Source organism: Myxine glutinosa, chromosome 3 (assembly GCF_964187855.1).
Source record: "Myxine glutinosa chromosome 3, kmMyxGlut1.1, whole genome shotgun sequence".
Classification (NCBI taxonomy): domain Eukaryota; kingdom Metazoa; phylum Chordata; class Myxini; order Myxiniformes; family Myxinidae; genus Myxine; species Myxine glutinosa.
In genome coordinates, this window is record NC_136263.1 from 43,756,748 (window position 1) to 43,776,103 (window position 19,356).

At 48.9% G+C, this 19,356-nt stretch overlaps 1 protein-coding gene across 1 annotated transcript in view; it reads left to right on the forward strand.

Moving 5' to 3' along the window:
* Window positions 1–19,356, forward strand: part of LOC137423628 (uncharacterized) — a 224,047-nt gene that overhangs the window by 27,767 nt on the left and 176,924 nt on the right. The window contains exon 3 of the mRNA XM_078773965.1: window positions 12,621–12,745. Within this exon, the coding sequence (XP_078630091.1) occupies window positions 12,621–12,745 (125 nt within the window). The remainder of the gene's footprint in view (window positions 1–12,620; window positions 12,746–19,356) is intronic.

Below are 19,356 nucleotides of genomic sequence, written 5' to 3' on the forward strand. Positions count from 1 at the left end.
GCTCCACCCCATCATGCATCTCTGCCATCAAATCAAATGGATTCCTCCGACGACCCAGGTACATTCACCGTGGCTCCGGTCGTAAGTTTGTATATTTGCAATCAGGTCACTCCATCCCTGTCCTCTGGTCGGCTCAGCGCACTCTCACTCTTCGTCCCAGCGCACCTGGTCACAGCAATGCACACAATCGCACCTCCTGCCTACGAACCCTGGCTAAATCACCTGAATTCATCCCTGCTGTTCAAAACAACATCAAGCTCACCCTGTTCAACGCCCGGTCCCTCAACAACAAATGCCTCATCCTGAACGAATACATCCTGGATAACAAACTGGACTTTCTCTGTCTCACCGAAACCTGGCAACAACCTCTGGACTACTACACACTCAACCTCACCACACCCAATGGATATTCCTACGTCAACAAACCACGCTCGGAGGGCCGAGGTGGTGGAATTGCCGTTATCCACCGTCAAGACATCAGGACCAGCCTCATCCCCATCGCCTCATCCTCATCATTTGAACACCTGGCTTTTAAACTCTCTGGTCGCACGCAGTCATTCATGGCTGTCGTCTACCGCCCTCCCAAACCACACCCATCATTCCTGTCTGACTTCTCCTACTTTCTGACCCAGGTATGTTCCCTCTCCCCCTCAATCCTCTTCCTTGGTGATTTCAATATCCACATGGACTCCACTGACTCCACAATAACCACTGACTTCACTGATTTACTCACCTGCTTTAACCTCACTCAACATGTCAACTTTCCTACCCATATCCGTGGTCACATTTTGGACCTTGTCTGCTCTACTGGACTAATTTTGCACCATCTCTCTGGCTCCGACCTCACCCTCTCTGATCACTTAGCTATCACGATGACCATGAACATCCCCACCCCAACACCAAGACATTATCGCACTATCAACTTCCGTAAGCTAAACGCTCTTTCACCTACCTAATTCTCATCCACCCTCTCTGAAAAAATGTCCACTTCTCCCTTCGTTGACCTCCACACCCCTTCCGACCTCACTGACTATTACAACCACACTCTCTCCTCCTGCCTTGACCAGCTTGCGCCTGTAAAAACCAAAACAGTTTCTTTCACCCATTCTGCTCCCTGGTTTACCCCTGAACTCCGCCTGATGAAAACTCGTGCTCACCAACTTGAAAGACTCCGCAATAAAACAGGTCTCACAGTTCACTCCCAGGCCTACAAGGACCACCTACAACACTATAAAGATGCCCTCTCCCGCGCCCGCTCCGCCGACTACTCTCAAATTATCCACTCTGGCTCCGGAAACCCAAAAGCACTTTTCTCGACAATAAACAAACTCCTCCGCCCCCTGAACACCACCACCCAGTCATTCACAGCAGACAACTGCATCTCCTTCCTCTCTTTCTTCCAACGCAAAATTGACAACATCTACAACAGCTTGACCACCGCCGCACCCGCTCCCCCTCCAACCACCTGCCCCCCCTTGTCCTGCCATCTCCTGTCTCGGTTCTCCCCAATCTCCCCTACTGACCTCTCTGAACTCCTCATAGGAATGAAAACTGCCACCTGCACTCTTGACCCCATCCCCTCCAGCTTTGTCAAGGCCTCCCTCCCTGCTCTCTCTCCACTTATCATTGCAACAATAAACTCCTCCCTGTCTACAGGCATCGTCCCACCTTCCCTCAAAATTGCTGCTGTTACCCCCATTCTAAAAAAACCTGGTCTAAACCCTGACACCCTAAACAACTTCAGACCCATCTCCAACCTACCCTTTCTGTCAAAAGTTTTGGAACGTGCTGTAGCCACTCAACTCAAACATCACCTCTCTGCCAATAACCTGTATGAAACATTCCAATCCGGATTCCGCTCCAACCACAGTACTGAAACTGCTCTCCTCAAAATCACCAACGACCTTCTCTCCTCTGATGCTGGCAACCTCAACATTCTCGTCCTCCTCGACCTCCGCGCTGCCTTTGACACCATCGATCACACCATCCTCCTCACCCGACTTGAAACCTCCTTTAACGTTACCGGCACTGCCCTCTGTTGGATTAAATCATACCTCTCTGACAGACGCCAGTTCATCTCCATCAATAACTGCAAATCCCCCACTGCTCCCCTCCCCCAAGGTGTCCCCCAAGGTTCAGTTCTTGGCCCCCTCCTCTTCATCCTTTACCTGTCCCCTCTCGGTCACTTAATCCGCCGTCATGGTCTCCAATTCCACTGCTTCGCCGATGACATCCAGCTTTTCAACTCCACCAAGTCCGTCTCCACTGACACCCACTCTATCCTGACAAACTGCATCACTGAAATAAAATCCTGGCTTCAAATCAATTGCCTCAAGCTTAACTGTGATAAATCTGAAATAATCATCATTGGCCCAAAAACGCTCACAAAATCCACCCATAACTTTGCCCTCAACATCGACGGTATCCCAGTATCCACCTCCCCTCACATCCGGAATCTTGGCGTCATCTTTGACCAAACCCTCTCCTTCGACAAATACACTAAACAGATCACAAAGTCAGCCTTCTTTCACCTGAAAAACATCGCCCGTCTCCGCTCATCCCTCTCCTCCACGGCTGCAGAAACCCTCATCCACGCCTTCATCACCTCCCGTCTGGACTACTGCAATGGCCTCCTCTATGGTTCACCCTAAAAAATCACCAATAAACTCCAATACATCCAGAACTCCGCTGCCCGTCTACTCACCCATTCCCGGAACCGTGACCACATCACCCCCTTCTTTACAAGCTTCACTGGCTCCCCATCCCCCAGAGAATCCAGTACAAAATCCTCCTCTTGACATACAAAGCCCTCCATAACCTGGCCCCATCCTACCTGGCTGACCTCCTCTCCAGACACACTCCCACCCGCAACCTCCGCTCTGCTGGTACCAACCTCCTGACCCACCCCCCCATCCAGACCAAATTCAGATCCTGGGGGGACAGGGCCTTCTCCATCGCTGCTCCCACCCTCTGGAACTCACTACCTCACACCATCAGAGACTCCTCCTCACTCACCACATTCAAAACATCACTAAAGACCCACCTGTTCAACACTGCATTCAACATTCAACCCACAGCATTTAACCCCTGACTATCTCTTCTCCTTCTCCCTCCTTTTGCTTTAAATATTTCCCTATTGATTCTTGTCTTTTTGCAATTGTTGTTTTCATGTTTTGTTATGCATTATGTTTTGCACTCTGTCAAAGCGCCTTTGGGCTTCTGGAAAAGCGCTATACAAAATAAATGAATTATTATTATTATCTATCTATAATGAATAAACAGTAGGTAATGAATAAACAGTAGGTAATGAATAAACAGTAGGTAATGAATAAACAGTAGGTAATGAATAAACAGTAGGTAATGAATAAACAGTAGGTAATGAATAAACAGTAGGTATGCACAATAGACTTGTGTGTATCTTATGTTTATACATACATGTAGACGTGTGTATCTTATATTTATACATACACTAGGGCATTGCCCGTACGTGGGTGCCCGTTCCTTGCCAAAAAAAAAAAAAAAACGCTACCCGTACGCTCTACCCCGCCCGTACGCCCGTAAACAAAAAAAACAACGCTCTTCGCTTCCGCCCTTCGCTCTGACTGAATTGGGAGAAATAATGCGCATAAGAAATCGAATTACGTACCGTAATGGCGGTCAGCTCGTAACGCGCTCAGCTCCGCTCGTCTCACATCGGCCACGCCTACGCAACAAAGCGTTCTGTGATTGGCTGCCGGAAGTGAAGTCTTCACTGTCCGGAAGTTCGCAAATCGCAGTTACGATGAATCGTTTTAATTTAATCGCAGTTTGAATTCGTTTTAAAACATAGTTTAACGGCAACATAGTTTTCCAACGTGAAATAAATGAATACGCTGTCAAATGTGCCGTCCGAGGCAGAGTCTGATCGCCACGTTCGGCACACGTGATAGCTCGCTGCTCTCTGATTGGTTGAAGCGTTTTTTGGACATAGCTCGGTAAGTACTTCTCCGATTAATTTAAAACCTTGAAAAGGCACATCCTCGGGTCCCCAGCAATATACCTGGCAAGTTTAAAGTATATCGGACCCGTGGTTGTCGAGAAACAGCGGTCACAGACAAACGTACAAACAGAGATTACTGGAATTATAGATAGATAGATGTAGACGTGTGTATCTGATGTTTATACATACATGTAGACGTGTGTATCTGATGTTTATACATACATGTAGACACCCTGCTACCTACCAAGTGTCCACTACAGAAGTTGCATTGATCAACGGGGAGAGCGATGACAAACATAAACAACCACTTTTTAGTTTGGCTTCTTCGGGCTATTTTCCTTCCCTTTCCTTGAAGTTTCTCAATGTTGTCGATGATTCCTTCGCCTTCTCGTCTGGAACACTTCAAATCAAACTCTTCACTCGTGCCCAACTATTCTATTTGAACGGCACCAAATGACCGGTGTGTTTGGTACATAAATGGATAAAACATCATCATGTCTCCTGGCATTTCACCTGACACACGCCTCCCATGGAGGTCACCATCCTCCAACAAGCATCCTCAGGTAATAATCCATGGATGATTTGAAGGCTTCTGATTGGTTGTGCGCACCGGAGAATGGTGCTCAAAAACGAGCATGATCTTCAAAGAGTGCCGAAGGTAGACGCCGATAATTGTGCATCTGAAATGAAATCTCGAATGTGAAACTACTTTTTCATGCTGAGCATAACCTGTGGCTTAGAAAAACCTAAATTTCAGGTAGAGGCTCGACAGGTGCATCGAGCTTGAAGGAACCATCCACTCGGCGGGTTATGGCCTAGTTTCTCCACACGATTGTAATTAATCAAATCCACAAAGTTATTTTAATCCTCAAACCCAAACATTTTATAGACTTTTAAGATCTTATTCACTCCCCATGGTACTTTGAATCATTCCATGCCTTGAACCTTAAACCATCCATAAGGGAGCAAAATTAGATGGATCTGAACCACTTACATCATTGTTCAGGTGAGGGAAGGGGTGGATGGATGAGTGGAGGGATGGATGGATGAGTGGAAGGATGGATGGATGAGTGGGAGGATGGATGAGTGGAAGGATGGATGGATGAGTGGGAGGATGGATGAGTGGAAGGAAGGATTAATGATTGGAAGAAGGGATGGAAGAGTCGATGGAGGGTTGGATGAGTGGAAGGAGGGATGGATGGATGAGTGGGAGGATGGATGAGTGGAGGGATGGATGGATGAGGAGGGATGGATGGATGATTGGAGGGATGGATGGATGAGTGGAGGGATAGATGGATGAGGGGAAGGAAGGATGAATGATTGGAACAAGGGATGGAAGAGTCGATGGAGGGATGGATGAGTGGAAGGAGGGATGGATGTGTGGAGGGATGGATTGATGAGGGGAAGGAATGATGGGTAATCTTTAAGGAGGGATGGATGAATGGGAAGAATGGATGGATGTGTGGGAAGCTGGATGAGTGGAGGGATGAATGTATGAGTGGAGGGATGGATGGATGTGTGGAGGGATGGATGTGTGGAGGGATGGATGGATGAGTGGGAGGATGGATGAGTGGAGGGATGGATGGATGAGTGGGAGGATAGATGAGTGGAGGGATGGATGGATGAGTGGAAGGATGGATGGATGAGTGGGAGGATGGATGAGTGGAGGGATGAATGGATGTGTGGAGGGATGGATGGATGAGTGGGAGGATTGATGAGTGGAGGGATGGATGGATGAGTGGGGGGGATGGATGGATGAGTGGGGGATGGATGGATGAGCAGAGGGATGGATGGATGAGGGGAAGGAAGGATGGGTAATCTCGAAGGAGGGATGGATGGATCTCTCAATGGAATGAATAATTTCATTGGCTGCTGAATCTAATAATAATAATAATACATTTATTTTATATAGCGCTTTTCAAGAAGCCCAAAGGCGCTTTGACAGAGTACATAAAACAAGTGCAAAAAGACAAAAATCAATAGGTGAATAATCAAAGCAAAAGGAAGGAGAAGGAGAAGAGATAGTATAATGACCCAATCGGAGGAGCGGCGAACAAGTAACGCCAGCGTCGTCTCCAGACGGGACCGGAAGCGGAAAAAAAAATGCAAGTTAACCTTGATCAACCTACGATGAGGAGCAACGTGCTGATTCCCCTCCAACAATTGTCCGTTGGTGGTTTTGTTTTCATGCAGGTGCATGTTTTCAATTGGATGTTGGAGATATGATCGGGGGTTTCACGGGTTAATCGGCTGTTTACACACGCACAACTAAATGGATGTTAATCTCCCTTCATAAATTGCTATTTAAATGGGTAATTAGTTGTGCGTGTGCAAAGATGTTTTTGTCGGTGTTTAAGGGTTAGACGTGTTAGCAAGACTCTCACCAACACCTTTCGTAAATTCGGCCCTAAATATTCAATATCCTGATGTTGGTCATATCAATGTGGTACCTGTGATAGTTCATTCCATTTATTTATTATATTTTTTCATTTTAAATTGAATCTCAAAACGTTTTACAAAGAAAAGTAAAAATATAAAATTACACAAACAATTACACAAAAAGAAGATGTAAAAAGATTGGGAATTTAAAAGTTTTAAAAAGTGAATTTAGTGAATCTCTAATTAATCCTCTGATGATTGTAGATGTTGTGGGAGCTGTGCTCGCACGATAAAGCCAGACAAAATGGACGACACAGGAACGAAGTTTCACCGAGCTATTTATTTAGCTCAAAACCAAAGAACTCAAAAGCACTCTGAACCCGCCCCTCGAACGGGCGGCAATTTATATCGCAAACTGAACACACAAAAGCCACGCCTCTCAGGCGGGGCGTGGTATGCAAAATAGGTAAGTCACGCCTCTCGACGGGGCGTGGTATGCAAGGCAAGTGTTCGCCCGAGAAAGACAAGTCTGGACACGCCCGGGCGAGTCCGGACACGTGACCGCTCGCCGGTTGCGTCATCGGCCGGTGCACGGTAATTGTCATGCTTCTGGTAACCGCTACATGCGCCCCCCCCAGAATTAACCTGCACCGGGAGAGTTAGTTTGAGGGGGGTCCTGATGACCCGGCCGAAACGACCCCTGGCGATCCGTGTGGGGGTGGTAGGTGGCGTGGCGGTGGATGGTCGGGCGGGGGGCTTGGTTGACGGTGGACGGCCCCGTCGTGGAGGAAGGGCCAACCGTGGAGGTTTGTCGAGGTCCAAATGGGCCGGCTTGAGGCGGTCCACAGAGATGCGGTCCAGCTTGCCGCCGATGTCGACGATGAATGACTTGTCGTCCCTCTTCAGGACCCGGAAAGGTCCATCGTACGGCGGCCGGAGCGGTCCCCGGTGTGCGTCGTGCCGGATAAAAACGTACTCCGCAGTGTGAAGTGCTGTGGGGACGTGGGGTTGGGGGCAGCCATGGTGGGACGTGGGCACGGGGGCAAATCTCCTGGCGGCCTCCTGGAGGTCCGAGCGTTGGCGAGCCGCCGACCAGGGGCCGGTGGCGTCAGGGATGAATTCGCCCGGCATGCGCAGTGGCTGGCCGTAGACCAGCTCGGCGGTGGAAGCCTGGAGGTCCTCTTTAGGGGCCGTTCGGAGGCCCAATAGGACCCACGGGAGCCTGTCGGCCCAACCGTCGTCCTGGTGGCTGGCTCTGAGAGCGGCCTTCATCGAGCGGTGGAACCGCTCGCACAAGCCGTTGGCTTGGGGGTGGTAGGCCGTGGTGCGGTGCAGCTTGACCCCCAAGGCCTGGGCGACTGCGCCCCAAAGCTCGGAGGCGAATTGCGGGCCTCTGTCGGAGGAGATGTCCGAGGGGGCGCCGAAACGGGCGATCCAAGTGCCAACGAAGGCCTGCGCCACGTCGGCGGATGTTGTTGATGCCAGCGGGATGGCCTCCGGCCACCTGGTGGTCCTGTCCACCATCGTGAGGAGGTGGGTGAAGCCCCGCGAGGGGGGAAGGGGTCCCACCAGGTCCACATTGACATGGTCGAAGCGCCGCGCGGGCACGTCGAATGGTGCCAACGGGGCCTGGGTGTGCCGGTGGACCTTCGCGCGCTGGCAGGCGACACAGGCATTGGCCCAGTCGCGGACGTCCTAACGGAGCCCATGCCAGACGAACTTTGCTGCCACGAGCTTCTGTGATGCTTTCCGGCCCGGGTGGGACAGGCCGTGGAGGGCGTCAAAAATGTGCCGCTGCCATCCGGTAGGCACGATGGGGCGAGGTTGGCCCAGGGAAACGTTACACAGGAGAACTGTGCCTGTGTCCTCGAAGGGGACGTCGGCCAACCGCAGGCCTGTGTCCGCTGTCCGGAGGGCTTGCACCGCGGGGTCGGCGGTCTGGTCGGCCGCCATGCGGGCGAAGTCCACACCCAGGTGGACGGCGTTCGCGCCGGACCGGGAGAGGCAATCGGCCACAGCGTTGTCCTTGCCCGCGATGTGCCGGATGTCCGTCGTAAATTCGGACAAGGCGGAGAGGTGGTGCTGCTGGCGGGCTGACCACGGCTCCGTAACCTTGGCCATCACGAAGACCAGGGGTTTGTGGTCCACAAACGCCGTGAACGGGCGGCCCTCCAAACGATGGCGGAAATGTCGAACAGCCAGGTAAAGGCCGAGGAGCTCGTGGTCGAAAGCGCTATACTTGCGCTCGTTAGGGCGAAGCTGCCGGCTGAAGAAGGCCAGCGGTTGCCAAGCCCCGTTCACCCACTGTTCATGCACGGCGCCCACCGCGTAGTCGGAAGCGTCCGTGGTGAGGGCGATGGGTGCGTCGAGCACTGGGTGCGCCAGCATGGTCGCATTGGCGAGGGCCAGCTTAGTGCCCGTGAATGCCGCGTCCATCTCTGTGGTCCAGGCGACGTCGTGCTTGGCCGGCTTGCCCCGGAGGGCTTCGTACAGGGGGTGCATGTGTTAGGCGGCGCGAGGCAGGAACCGGTGGTAGAAATTTACCATCCCCAAAAATTCCTGTAGGGCCTTGATGGAGCGGGGGCTCGGGAAACTTGTGACTGCCTCCACCTTGGTAGGCAGCGGGACGGCCCCGCGCTTCGTGATGCGGTGCCCCAGGAAGTCCACGGCCGTTACGCCAAACTGGCATTTCGCCGGGTTGATGATGAGGCCGTGCTGGCCGAGGCGCTCGAAAAGCGTGCGCAGGTGGACGAGGTGCTCCGCCCGGGAAGTGCTGGCGATGAGAATGTCATCCAGGTAGACGAACAGAAAGGTGAGATTGCGCAGCACACTGTCCATCAGCCGCTGGAAGGCCTGGGCCGTGTTCTTAAGGCCGAACGGCATGCGAAGGAACTCGAAGAGCCCAAAAGGTGTAATTACAGCCGTCTTCGGAACGTCGGCCGGCCGGACAGGTACCTGGTGGTAGGCCCGAATAAGGTCGACCTTGGAGAAGATCACCCGCCCCGCCAAATGGGCGGAAAAGTCCTGTATGTGTGGTATCGGGTACCGGTCGGGGGTGGTGGCGTCGTTGAGGCGGCGGTAATCGCCGCATGGTCGCCATCCGCCACCCGGTTTGGGCACGATGTGCAGGCCTGCAGGGGCGAGGCCCACGCGCTATTCGAGCGTCGCACAATGCCCAATCGCTCCAGTGCGTCGAATTCCGCCTTCACCACGGCGAGTTTGGCCGGGTCGAGGCGGCGGGCCCTGGCGTAGACCGGTGGACCTGTGGTCGGGATGTGGTGTTCGACGCCGTGCTTGACGGCGACGGCCGAAAACGTCGGCTGCGTGAGGGCGGGAAACTCGGCGAGTAGGCGGGTGAACTCATCCACGGCCGGGAGCGCGCAGGCTAGCTTGGTCGGAGCGGAGCCGCTCAATGAGCAAGCGAGCGAGCTGAAGGTCTCCGCGTTGATGAGCCAACGCCGTTTGACGTCGACCAAAAGCCCATGCGCACAAAGAAAATCTGCACCCAGCAAGCCCATGGGCACGTTCACCGTGATGAAGTCCCACCTGAAGCGCTGGCCCCCGAAGCAGAATGCGACGCTGCGCAAACCGTAGGTGCGGATGGAGGAACCGTTTGTGGCGACCAAGGCGGGGCCACATAGGGCGGCCTGTTTGTCCTGCACCGAGGCGGATATCACGCTCAGCTGAGCGCCGGTGTCGCAGAAAAAACGCCGCCCGGACTCCATGTCCGTGATAAACAGAAGGCTGCCTGAATGGCCGACGCTCATGGCAGGCAGCGAGCGCCGGCCTGGTCGTTTCCCGATCTGCCGAAAGTGTGCGGTGGGCGGCACTTTCTGGCTTTCTGCCTGAACCTGGCGTGGTAATAGCACATGGTCCGCTCTGGTGGAGGCTCCAGCGGTCGCGTCGGGTTCGGTCGACGGGGCGTCGCGGCGGCCGTTGCCGTCAGTGGCGCGGACTCGGCCAGTGGAGGCGCCGGTCGTGGCGCCGGCGTTGCCTCGGTCGGCCCAGGGTCCCAGGCGGCCGCTCCGACATGTCGCCTGGCTGAGAACAATTTATCGGCCTCCTTCGCCAGGGCGCGGGGGTCCGTGATGGGCGAATTAGCCAAAGCTAACCATACCTCCCGGGTAGCCGCTGGAGGAACAGCTCGCGGAAGAGGAAGTCCGGGCTGTGGTCACCGAGAAGAGCAAGCATGTGGTCCATGCTTTCGGATGGACGGGCCTCGCCCAGCTCCGGGAGGTGTCGTAGTTGTCGTGCGCGTTCGGTCTCCGTGAGTCCAAACGCACCGAGGAGTAGGCCTTTGAGCGCGCCGTATTTGTTGGCGTTCGGCGGGTGCTGGAGGAAGCTCAGAACCCGGGCAGCGGGTGAGGCGGTGAGCGCAGAGACCACATGATGGTAGCGCGTCGTGTCCTCCGTAATTTTCCGCAGGGCGAAGAGAAGCCGCTTGAGCAAACCAAACGGCCGCGTGCGACTCCCAGAAGCCCGGGAGCTTCAAAGCTGCAGCTGACTCCATCGCCGTGTTCTTAAAAAGGGGTCACCAATTGTGGGAGCTGTGCTCGCACGATAAAGCCAGACAAAATGGACGACACAGGAACGAAGTTTCACCGAGCTATTTATTTAGCTCAAAACCAAAGAACTCAAAAGCACTCTGAACCCTCCCCTCGAACGGGCGGCAATTTATATCGCAAACTGAACACACAAAAGCCACGCCTCTTAGGCGGGGCGTGGTATGCAAAATAGGTAAGTCACGCTTCTCGACGGGGCGTGGTATGCAAGGCAAGTATTCGCCCGAGAAAGACAAGTCTGGACACGCCCGGGCCCGGGCGAGTCCGGAAACGTGACCGCTTGGCGCTTGCCGGTGGCGTCATCGGCCAGTGCACGGTAATTGTGTCATGCTTCCAGTAACCGCTACAATGTGGAGATTATCCCGTTGTTCCAGTTTATCCCGTTGTTCCAGTTTATCCTGTTGGTCCAGTTTATCCTGTTGGTCCAGTTTATCCTGTTGGTCCAGTTTATCCTGTTGGTCCAGTTTATCCTGTTGTTCCAGTTTATCCTGTTGGTCCAGTTTATCCCGTTGTTCCAGTTTATCCTGTTGGTCCAGTTTATCCTGTTGGTCCAGTTTATCCCGTTGGTCCAGTTTATCCCGTTGTTCCAGTTTATTCCGTTGTTCCAGTTTATCCCATTGTTCCAGTTTATCCCATTGTTCCAGTTTATCCCGTTGTTCCAGTTTATCCCGTTGGTCCAGTTTATCTCGTTGTTCCAGTTTACCCTGTTGGTCCAGTTTATGCCGTTGGTCCAGTTTATGCCGTTGTTCCAGTTTACCCTTTTGGTCCAGTTTATCCCGTTGGTCCAGTTTATACCGTTGTTCCAGTTTATCCAGTTTTTCCAGATTATGCCGTTCCAGTTTATCCAGTTTTTCCAGTTCATGCCGTTGGTCCAGTTAATATCGTTGTTCCAGTTAATATCGTTGTTCCAGTTAATATCGTTGTTCCAGTTTATCCCGTTGTTCCAGTTTATCCCGTTGTTCCAGTTTATCCCGTTGTTCCAGTTTATCCCGTTGTTCCAGTTTATCCCGTTGGTCCAGTTTATCCCGTTGTTCCAGTTTACCCTGTTGGTCCAGTTTATCCCGTTGTTCCAGTTTATTCCGTTGGTCCAGTTTATCCCGTTGTTCCAGTTTATCCCGTTGGTCCAGTTTATACCGTTGGTCCAGTTTACCCCGTTGGTCCAGTTTACCCCGTTGGTCCAGTTAAACCGTTGTTCCAGTTTAGCCCGTTGGTCTAGTTTATCCCGTTGTTCCAGATTATGCCGTTGGTCCAGTTAATCCGTTGTTCCAGTTTATCCCGTTGGTCCAGTTTATCCCGTTGTTCCAGATTATGCCGTTGTTCCAGTTTATCCAGTTGTTCCAGTTTATCCCGTTGGTCCAGTTTACCCCGTTGGTCCAGTTAATCCGTTGTTCCAGTTTAACCCGTTGGTCCAGTTTATCCCGTTGTTCCAGTTTACCCTGTTGGTCCAGTTTATCCCGTTGTTCCAGTTGATTCCGTTGTTCCAGATTATCCCGTTGTTCCAGTTTATTCCGTTGTTCCAGTTTATTCCGTTGTTCCAGTTTATCCCGTTGGTCCAGTTTATCCCGTTGTTTAGGTTTATCCCGTTGGTCCAGTTTATCCCGTTGTTTAGGTTTATCCGGTTTATTTGATTCTCATCCAAATCCCTTTATAACTTTCGTAAGTTTCGTGTGTTCATTAACACTGATTTACTCTTCCTGTAGGTTCGATGTGGAGCATTACGTTCCACCATTGCAGAAATTATTGGATATTAAAGGAGAGCTGTATCCAAAACCCAAGCTCATTGCAGATGCTGCAGGGAATGTAATGGCAGACGAAGGAACAGCAGGTGGGAACTCATCATTCATTCATTCATTCCTTACACCTCGTGTTCACTCTCGTTTCTCTTCACTGTGTGATTGGTTTGTATAATGTACCATGATCAATACTGTGGTACAACATAATATTCACTACGCATATTGTACAATATCAACCATTTAAAAAAAAACATAATTTACACTACTTTTACAACCTTTACCTGCATGTTGTTGAGAACCTATTCACTACACCTAGCATGAGTACAGGTGATGTACAGCAGAGGGGACTGTGTAGTTACACTCAGAAGATGACACATTTGGGCAAACATGGACACACTTGGACTCTCTTTTGGACAAACCTGGACACACATGGATCCACTGGGAAAAACATGGACACACATGCACAAACATGGACCCAATTGGACAAACATGCAAAAACATGCACAGACATGAACACACATGAACACACATGAACACACACACACACACACACACACACATGAACACATGAACACACATGGACACACATGGACACACATGGATACACATGGACAAACATGGACACACATGGAGTTGAACTTTGAATAAACTCTCTGTGAATGTTTATTTGTCTGTTGATCGAAGTTTCTAATCTCAGATTAAAAACAAACAATCAATCAATTGGACACAATCAATCAATCACCCTCTCGTGCAGATAAATGTAAATAACTTTAAATGAAATGTTTTAGAAACGGTAATTACACTCCTGGGATAATAATGGTTTTGTTACAATTGTTAAAGCAGGTACAATGACGTATGGTACCTTTATCATCGAACATTTAACAATGTTGGTACCATGCCATGGCACCGAGGAGGGGAGGGGGTAAGGAGTGAGGGGAGGGGGTAAGGAGTGAGGAGTGAGGGGAGGGGGTAAGGAGTGAGGAGTGAGGGGAGGGGGTAAGGAGTGAGGGGAGGGGGTAAGGAGTGAGGAGATGGTGAGGGAGGGGAGGGGGTAAGGAGTGAGGGGAGGAGGTAAGGAGTGAGGAGATGGTGAGTGAGGGGAGGGGGTAAGCAGTGAGGAAGTGGGAGGATGCGGGAGGTCGGTGAGAGCGGGGGCTGGGGGTGGGAGGTCGGTGAGCAGATGGAGAAATGGTGAGAGCGGGGGGGGGGGGGGGGGGGGGTGGGAGGTCGGTGAGTAGGTGTGATGTCATTGTAGCCCATTATGACCTTCGATTAAAACCACTTTGGAGTGGATCATTAACCGATCGTTAACCACACAAAGCCAACCACTCTTTCGGATGGAGATTCTACGACAACGTCGGCATCGATGTCTTCAACCTCCGACCCATCATCACCTGTGCAGGACTAAAACCTGTAGACTCAATAGGAGTATTACGGCTGAAACCTGTAGGCGTATTATGGAGTATTATGGCAACCCCCCTGGTGTTAATTCAGCGATCGACCGGGATTCGAACCGAGGATCCCAAGCCGGCACCCTAACCGCTAAGCCAACACCAGGCTATGTCGGCTCAATAGGAGTATTAGGGGTAAAACCTGTAGGCTCAATAGGAGTATTATACTATTATACTACTCAATAGGAGTAGTAATCATTGAACAGGGCAGCATGTAGTAATCATTGAACAGGGCAGCATGTAGTAATCATTGAACAGGGCAGCATGTAGTAATCATTGAACAGGGCAGCATGTAGTGATCATTGAACAGGGCAGCATGTAGTAATCATTGAACAGGGCAGCATGTAGTAATCATTGAACAGGGCAGCATGTAGTAATCATTGAACAGGGCAGCATGTAGTAATCATTGAACAGGGCAGCGTGTAGTAATCATTGAACAGGGCAGCATATAGTAATCATTGAACAGGGCAGCGTGTAGTAATCATTGAACAGGGCAGCATATAGTAATCATTGAACAGGGCAGCATATAGTAATCATTGAACAGGGCAGCGTGTAGTAATCATTGAACAGGGCAGCATATAGTAATCATTGAACAGGGCAGCATATAGTAATCATTGAACAGGGCAGCGTGTAGTAATCATTGAACAGGGCAGCATGTAGTAATCATTGAACAGGGCAGCATGTAGTAATCATTGAACAGGGCAGCATATAGTAATCATTGAACAGGGCAGCATATAGTAATCATTGAACAGGGCAGCATGTAGTAATCATTGAACAGGGCAGCGTGTAGTAATCATTGAACAGGGCAGCGTGTAGTAATCATTGAACAGGGCAGCGTGTAGTAATCATTGAACAGGGCAGCGTATAGTAATCATTGAACAGGGCAGCGTATAGTAATCATTGAACAGGGCAGCATGTAGTAATCATTGAACAGGGCAGCGTATAGTAATCATTGAACAGGGCAGCATGTAGTAATCATTGAACAGGGCAGCATGTAGTAATCATTGAACAGGGCAGCATGTAGTAATCATTGAAGAGGGCAACATGTAGTAATCATTGAACAGGGCAACATGTAGTACTCATTGAACAGGGCAACATGTAGTAATCATTGAACAGGGCAGCATGTAGTACTCATTGAACAGGGCAACATGTAGTACTCATTGAACAGGGCAACATGTAGTAATCATTGAACAGGGCAGCATGTAGTAATCATTGAACAGGGCAACGTGTAGTACTCATTGAACTGGGCAGCATGTAGTGATCATTGAAGAGGGCAACATGTAGTAATCATTGAACAGGGCAGCATGTAGTAATCATTGTACAGGGCAACGTGTAGTACTCATTGAACTGGGCAGCATGTAGTAATCATTGAACAGGGCAGCATGTAGTAATCATTGAACAGGGCAACGTGTAGTAATCATTGAACAGGGCAGCATGTAGTATTCATTGAACAGGGCAACATGTAGTAATCATTGAACAGGGCAGCATGTAGTAATCATTGAACAGGGCAACATGTAGTAATCATTGAACAGGGCAACGTGTAGTAATCATTGTACAGGGCAACGTGTAGTAATCATTGTACAGGGCAACGTGTAGTAATCATTGAACAGGGAAACATGTAGTAATCATTGAACAGGGCAACGTGTAGTAATCATTGTACAGGGCAACGTGTAGTAATCATTGTACAGGGCAACGTGTAGTACTCATTGAACTGGGCAGCATGTAGTAATCATTGAACAGGGCAGCATGTAGTAATCATTGAACAGGGCAGCATGTAGTAATCATTGTACAGGGCAACGTGTAGTACTCATTGAACTGGGCAGCATGTAGTAATCATTGAAGAGGGCAACATGTAGTAATCATTGAACAGGGCAACGTGTAGTACTCATTGAACTGGGCAGCATGTAGTAATCATTGAACAGGGCAGCATGTAGTAATCATTGAACAGGGCAGCATGTAGTAATCATTGAACAGGGCAGCATGTAGTAATCATTGAACAGGGCAGCATGTAGTAATCATTGAACAGGGCAGCATGTAGTAATCATTGAACAGGGCAGCATGTAGTAATCATTGAACAGGGCAGCATGTAGTAATCATTGTACAGGGCAGCATGTAGTAATCATTGTACAGGGCAGCATGTAGTAATCATTGAACAGGGCAGCATGTAGTAATCATTGTACAGGGCAGCATGTAGTAATCATTGAACAGGGCAGCATGTAGTAATCATTGAACAGGGCAGCATGTAGTAATCATTGAACAGGGCAGCATGTAGTAATCATTGTACAGGGCAGCATGTAGTAATCATTGTACAGGGCAGCATGTAGTAATCATTGAACAGGGCAGCATGTAGTAATCATTGAACAGGGCAGCATGTAGTAATCATTGTACAGGGCAGCATGTAGTAATCATTGAACAGGGCAGCATGTAGTAATCATTGAACAGGGTAGCATGTAGTAATCATTGAACAGGGCAGCATGTAGTAATCATTGTACAGGGCAGCATGTAGTATTGAACAGGGCAGCATGTAGTAATCATTGAACAGGGCAACATGTAGTAATCATTGTACAGGGCAGCATGTAGTATTGAACAGGGCAGCATGTAGTAATCATTGAACAGGGAAACATGTAGTAATCATTGAACAGGGCAGCATGTAGTAATCATTGAACAGGGCAGCATGTAGTAATCATTGTACAGGGCAGCATGTAGTAATCATTGAACAGGGCAGCATGTAGTAATCATTGAACAGGGCAGCATGTAGTAATCATTGAACAGGGCAACATGTAGTAATTATTGAACAGGGCAGCATGTAGTAATCATTATACAGGGCAGCATGTAGTAATCATTGAACTGGGCAGCATGTAGTAATCATTGAACAGGGCAACATGTAGTAATCATTGAACAGGGCAACATGTAGTAATCATTGAACAGGGCAGCATGTAGTAATCATTGAACAGGGCAGCATGTAGTAATCATTGAACAGGGCAGCATGTAGTAATCATTGAACAGGGCAGCATGTAGTAATCATTGTACAGGGCAGCATATAGTAATCATTGTACAGGGCAGCATGTAGTAATCATTGAACAGGGCAGCATATAGTAATCATTGAACAGGGCAGCATGTAGTAATCATTGAACAGGGCAGCATGTAGTAATCATTGAACAGGGCAGCATGTAGTAATCATTGAACAGGGCAGCATGTAGTAATCATTGAACAGGGCAGCATATAGTAATCATTGAACAGGGCAGCATGTAGTAATCATTGAACAGGGCAGCATGTAGGTTGTAATCATTGAACAGGGCAGCATGTAGTAATCATTGTACAGGGCAGCATGTAGTAATCATTGAACAGGGCAGCATGTAGTAATCATTGTACAGGGCAGCATGTAGTAATCATTGTACAGGGCAGCATGTAGTAATCATTGAACAGGGAAACATGTAGTAATCATTGAACAGGGCAACATGTAGTAATCATTGAACAGGGCAGCATGTAGTAATCATTGAACAGGGCAGCATATAGTAATCATTGAACAGGGCAGCATGTAGTAATCATTGAACAGGGCAGCATGTAGTAATCATTGAACAGGGCAGCATGTAGTAATCATTGAACAGGGCAGCATATAGTAATCATTGAACAGGGAAACATGTAGTAATCATTGAACAGGGCAACATGTAGTAATCATTGAACAGGGCAACATGTAGTAATCATTGAACAGGGCAGCATGTAGTAATCATTGAACAGGGCAGCATATAGTAATCATTGAACAGGGAAACATGTAGTAATCATTGAACAGGGCAACATGTAGTAATCATTGAACAGGGAAACATGTAGTAATCATTGAACAGGGAAACATGTAGTAATCATTGAACAGGGCAGCATATAGTAATCATTGAACAGGGAAACATGTAGTAATCATTGAACAGGGCAGCATGTAGTAATCATTGAACTGGGAAACATGTAGTAATCATTGAACTGGGAAACATGTAGTAATCATTGAACAGGGCAGCATGTAGTAATCATTGAACAGGGCAGCATGTAGTAATCATTGTACAGGGCAGCATGTAGTAATCATTGAACTGGGAAACATGTAGTAATCATTGAACAGGGCAACATGTAGTAATCATTGTACAGGGCAGCATGTAGTAATCATTGAACAGGGCAACATGTAGTAATCATTATACAGGGCAGCATGTAGTAATCATTGAACTGGGCAGCATGTAGTAATCATTGAACAGGGCAACATGTAGTAATCATTGAACAGGGCAACATGTAGTAATCATTGAACAGGGCAGCATGTAGTAATCATTATACAGGGCAGCATGTAGTAATCATTGAACTGGGCAGCATGTAGTAATCATTGAACAGGGCAACATGTAGTAATCATTGAACAGGGCAACATGTAGTAATCATTGAACAGGGCAACATGTAGTAATCATTGAACAGGGCAGCATGTAGTAATCATTGAACAGGGCAGCATGTAGTAATCATTGAACAGGGCAGCATGTAGTAATCATTGAACAGGGCAGCATGTAGTAATCATTGAACAGGGCAGCATGTAGTAATCATTGTACAGGGCAGCATATAGTAATCATTGTACAGGGCAGCATGTAGTAATCATTGAACAGGGCAGCATGTAGTAATCATTGAACAGGGCAGCATGTAGTAATCATTGAACAGGGCAGCATGTAGTAATCATTGAACAGGGCAGCATGTAGTAATCATTGAACAGGGCAGCATATAGTAATCATTGAACAGGGCAGCATGTAGTAATCATTGAACAGGGCAGCATGTAGGTTGTAATCATTGAACAGGGCAGCATGTAGTAATCATTGTACAGGGCAGCATGTAGTAATCATTGAACAGGGCAGCATGTAGTAATCATTGTACAGGGCAGCATGTCGTAATCATTGTACAGGGCAGCATGTAGTAATCATTGAACAGGGAAACATGTAGTAATCATTGAACAGGGCAACATGTAGTAATCATTGAACAGGGCAGCATGTAGTAATCATTGAACAGGGCAGCATATAGTAATCATTGAACAGGGCAGCATGTAGTAATCATTGAACAGGGCAGCATGTAGTAATCATTGAACAGGGCAGCATGTAGTAATCATTGAACAGGGCAGCATATAGTAATCATTGAACAGGGAAACATGTAGTAATCATTGAACAGGGCAACATGTAGTAATCATTGAACAGGGCAACATGTAGTAATCATTGAACAGGGCAGCATGTAGTAATCATTGAACAGGG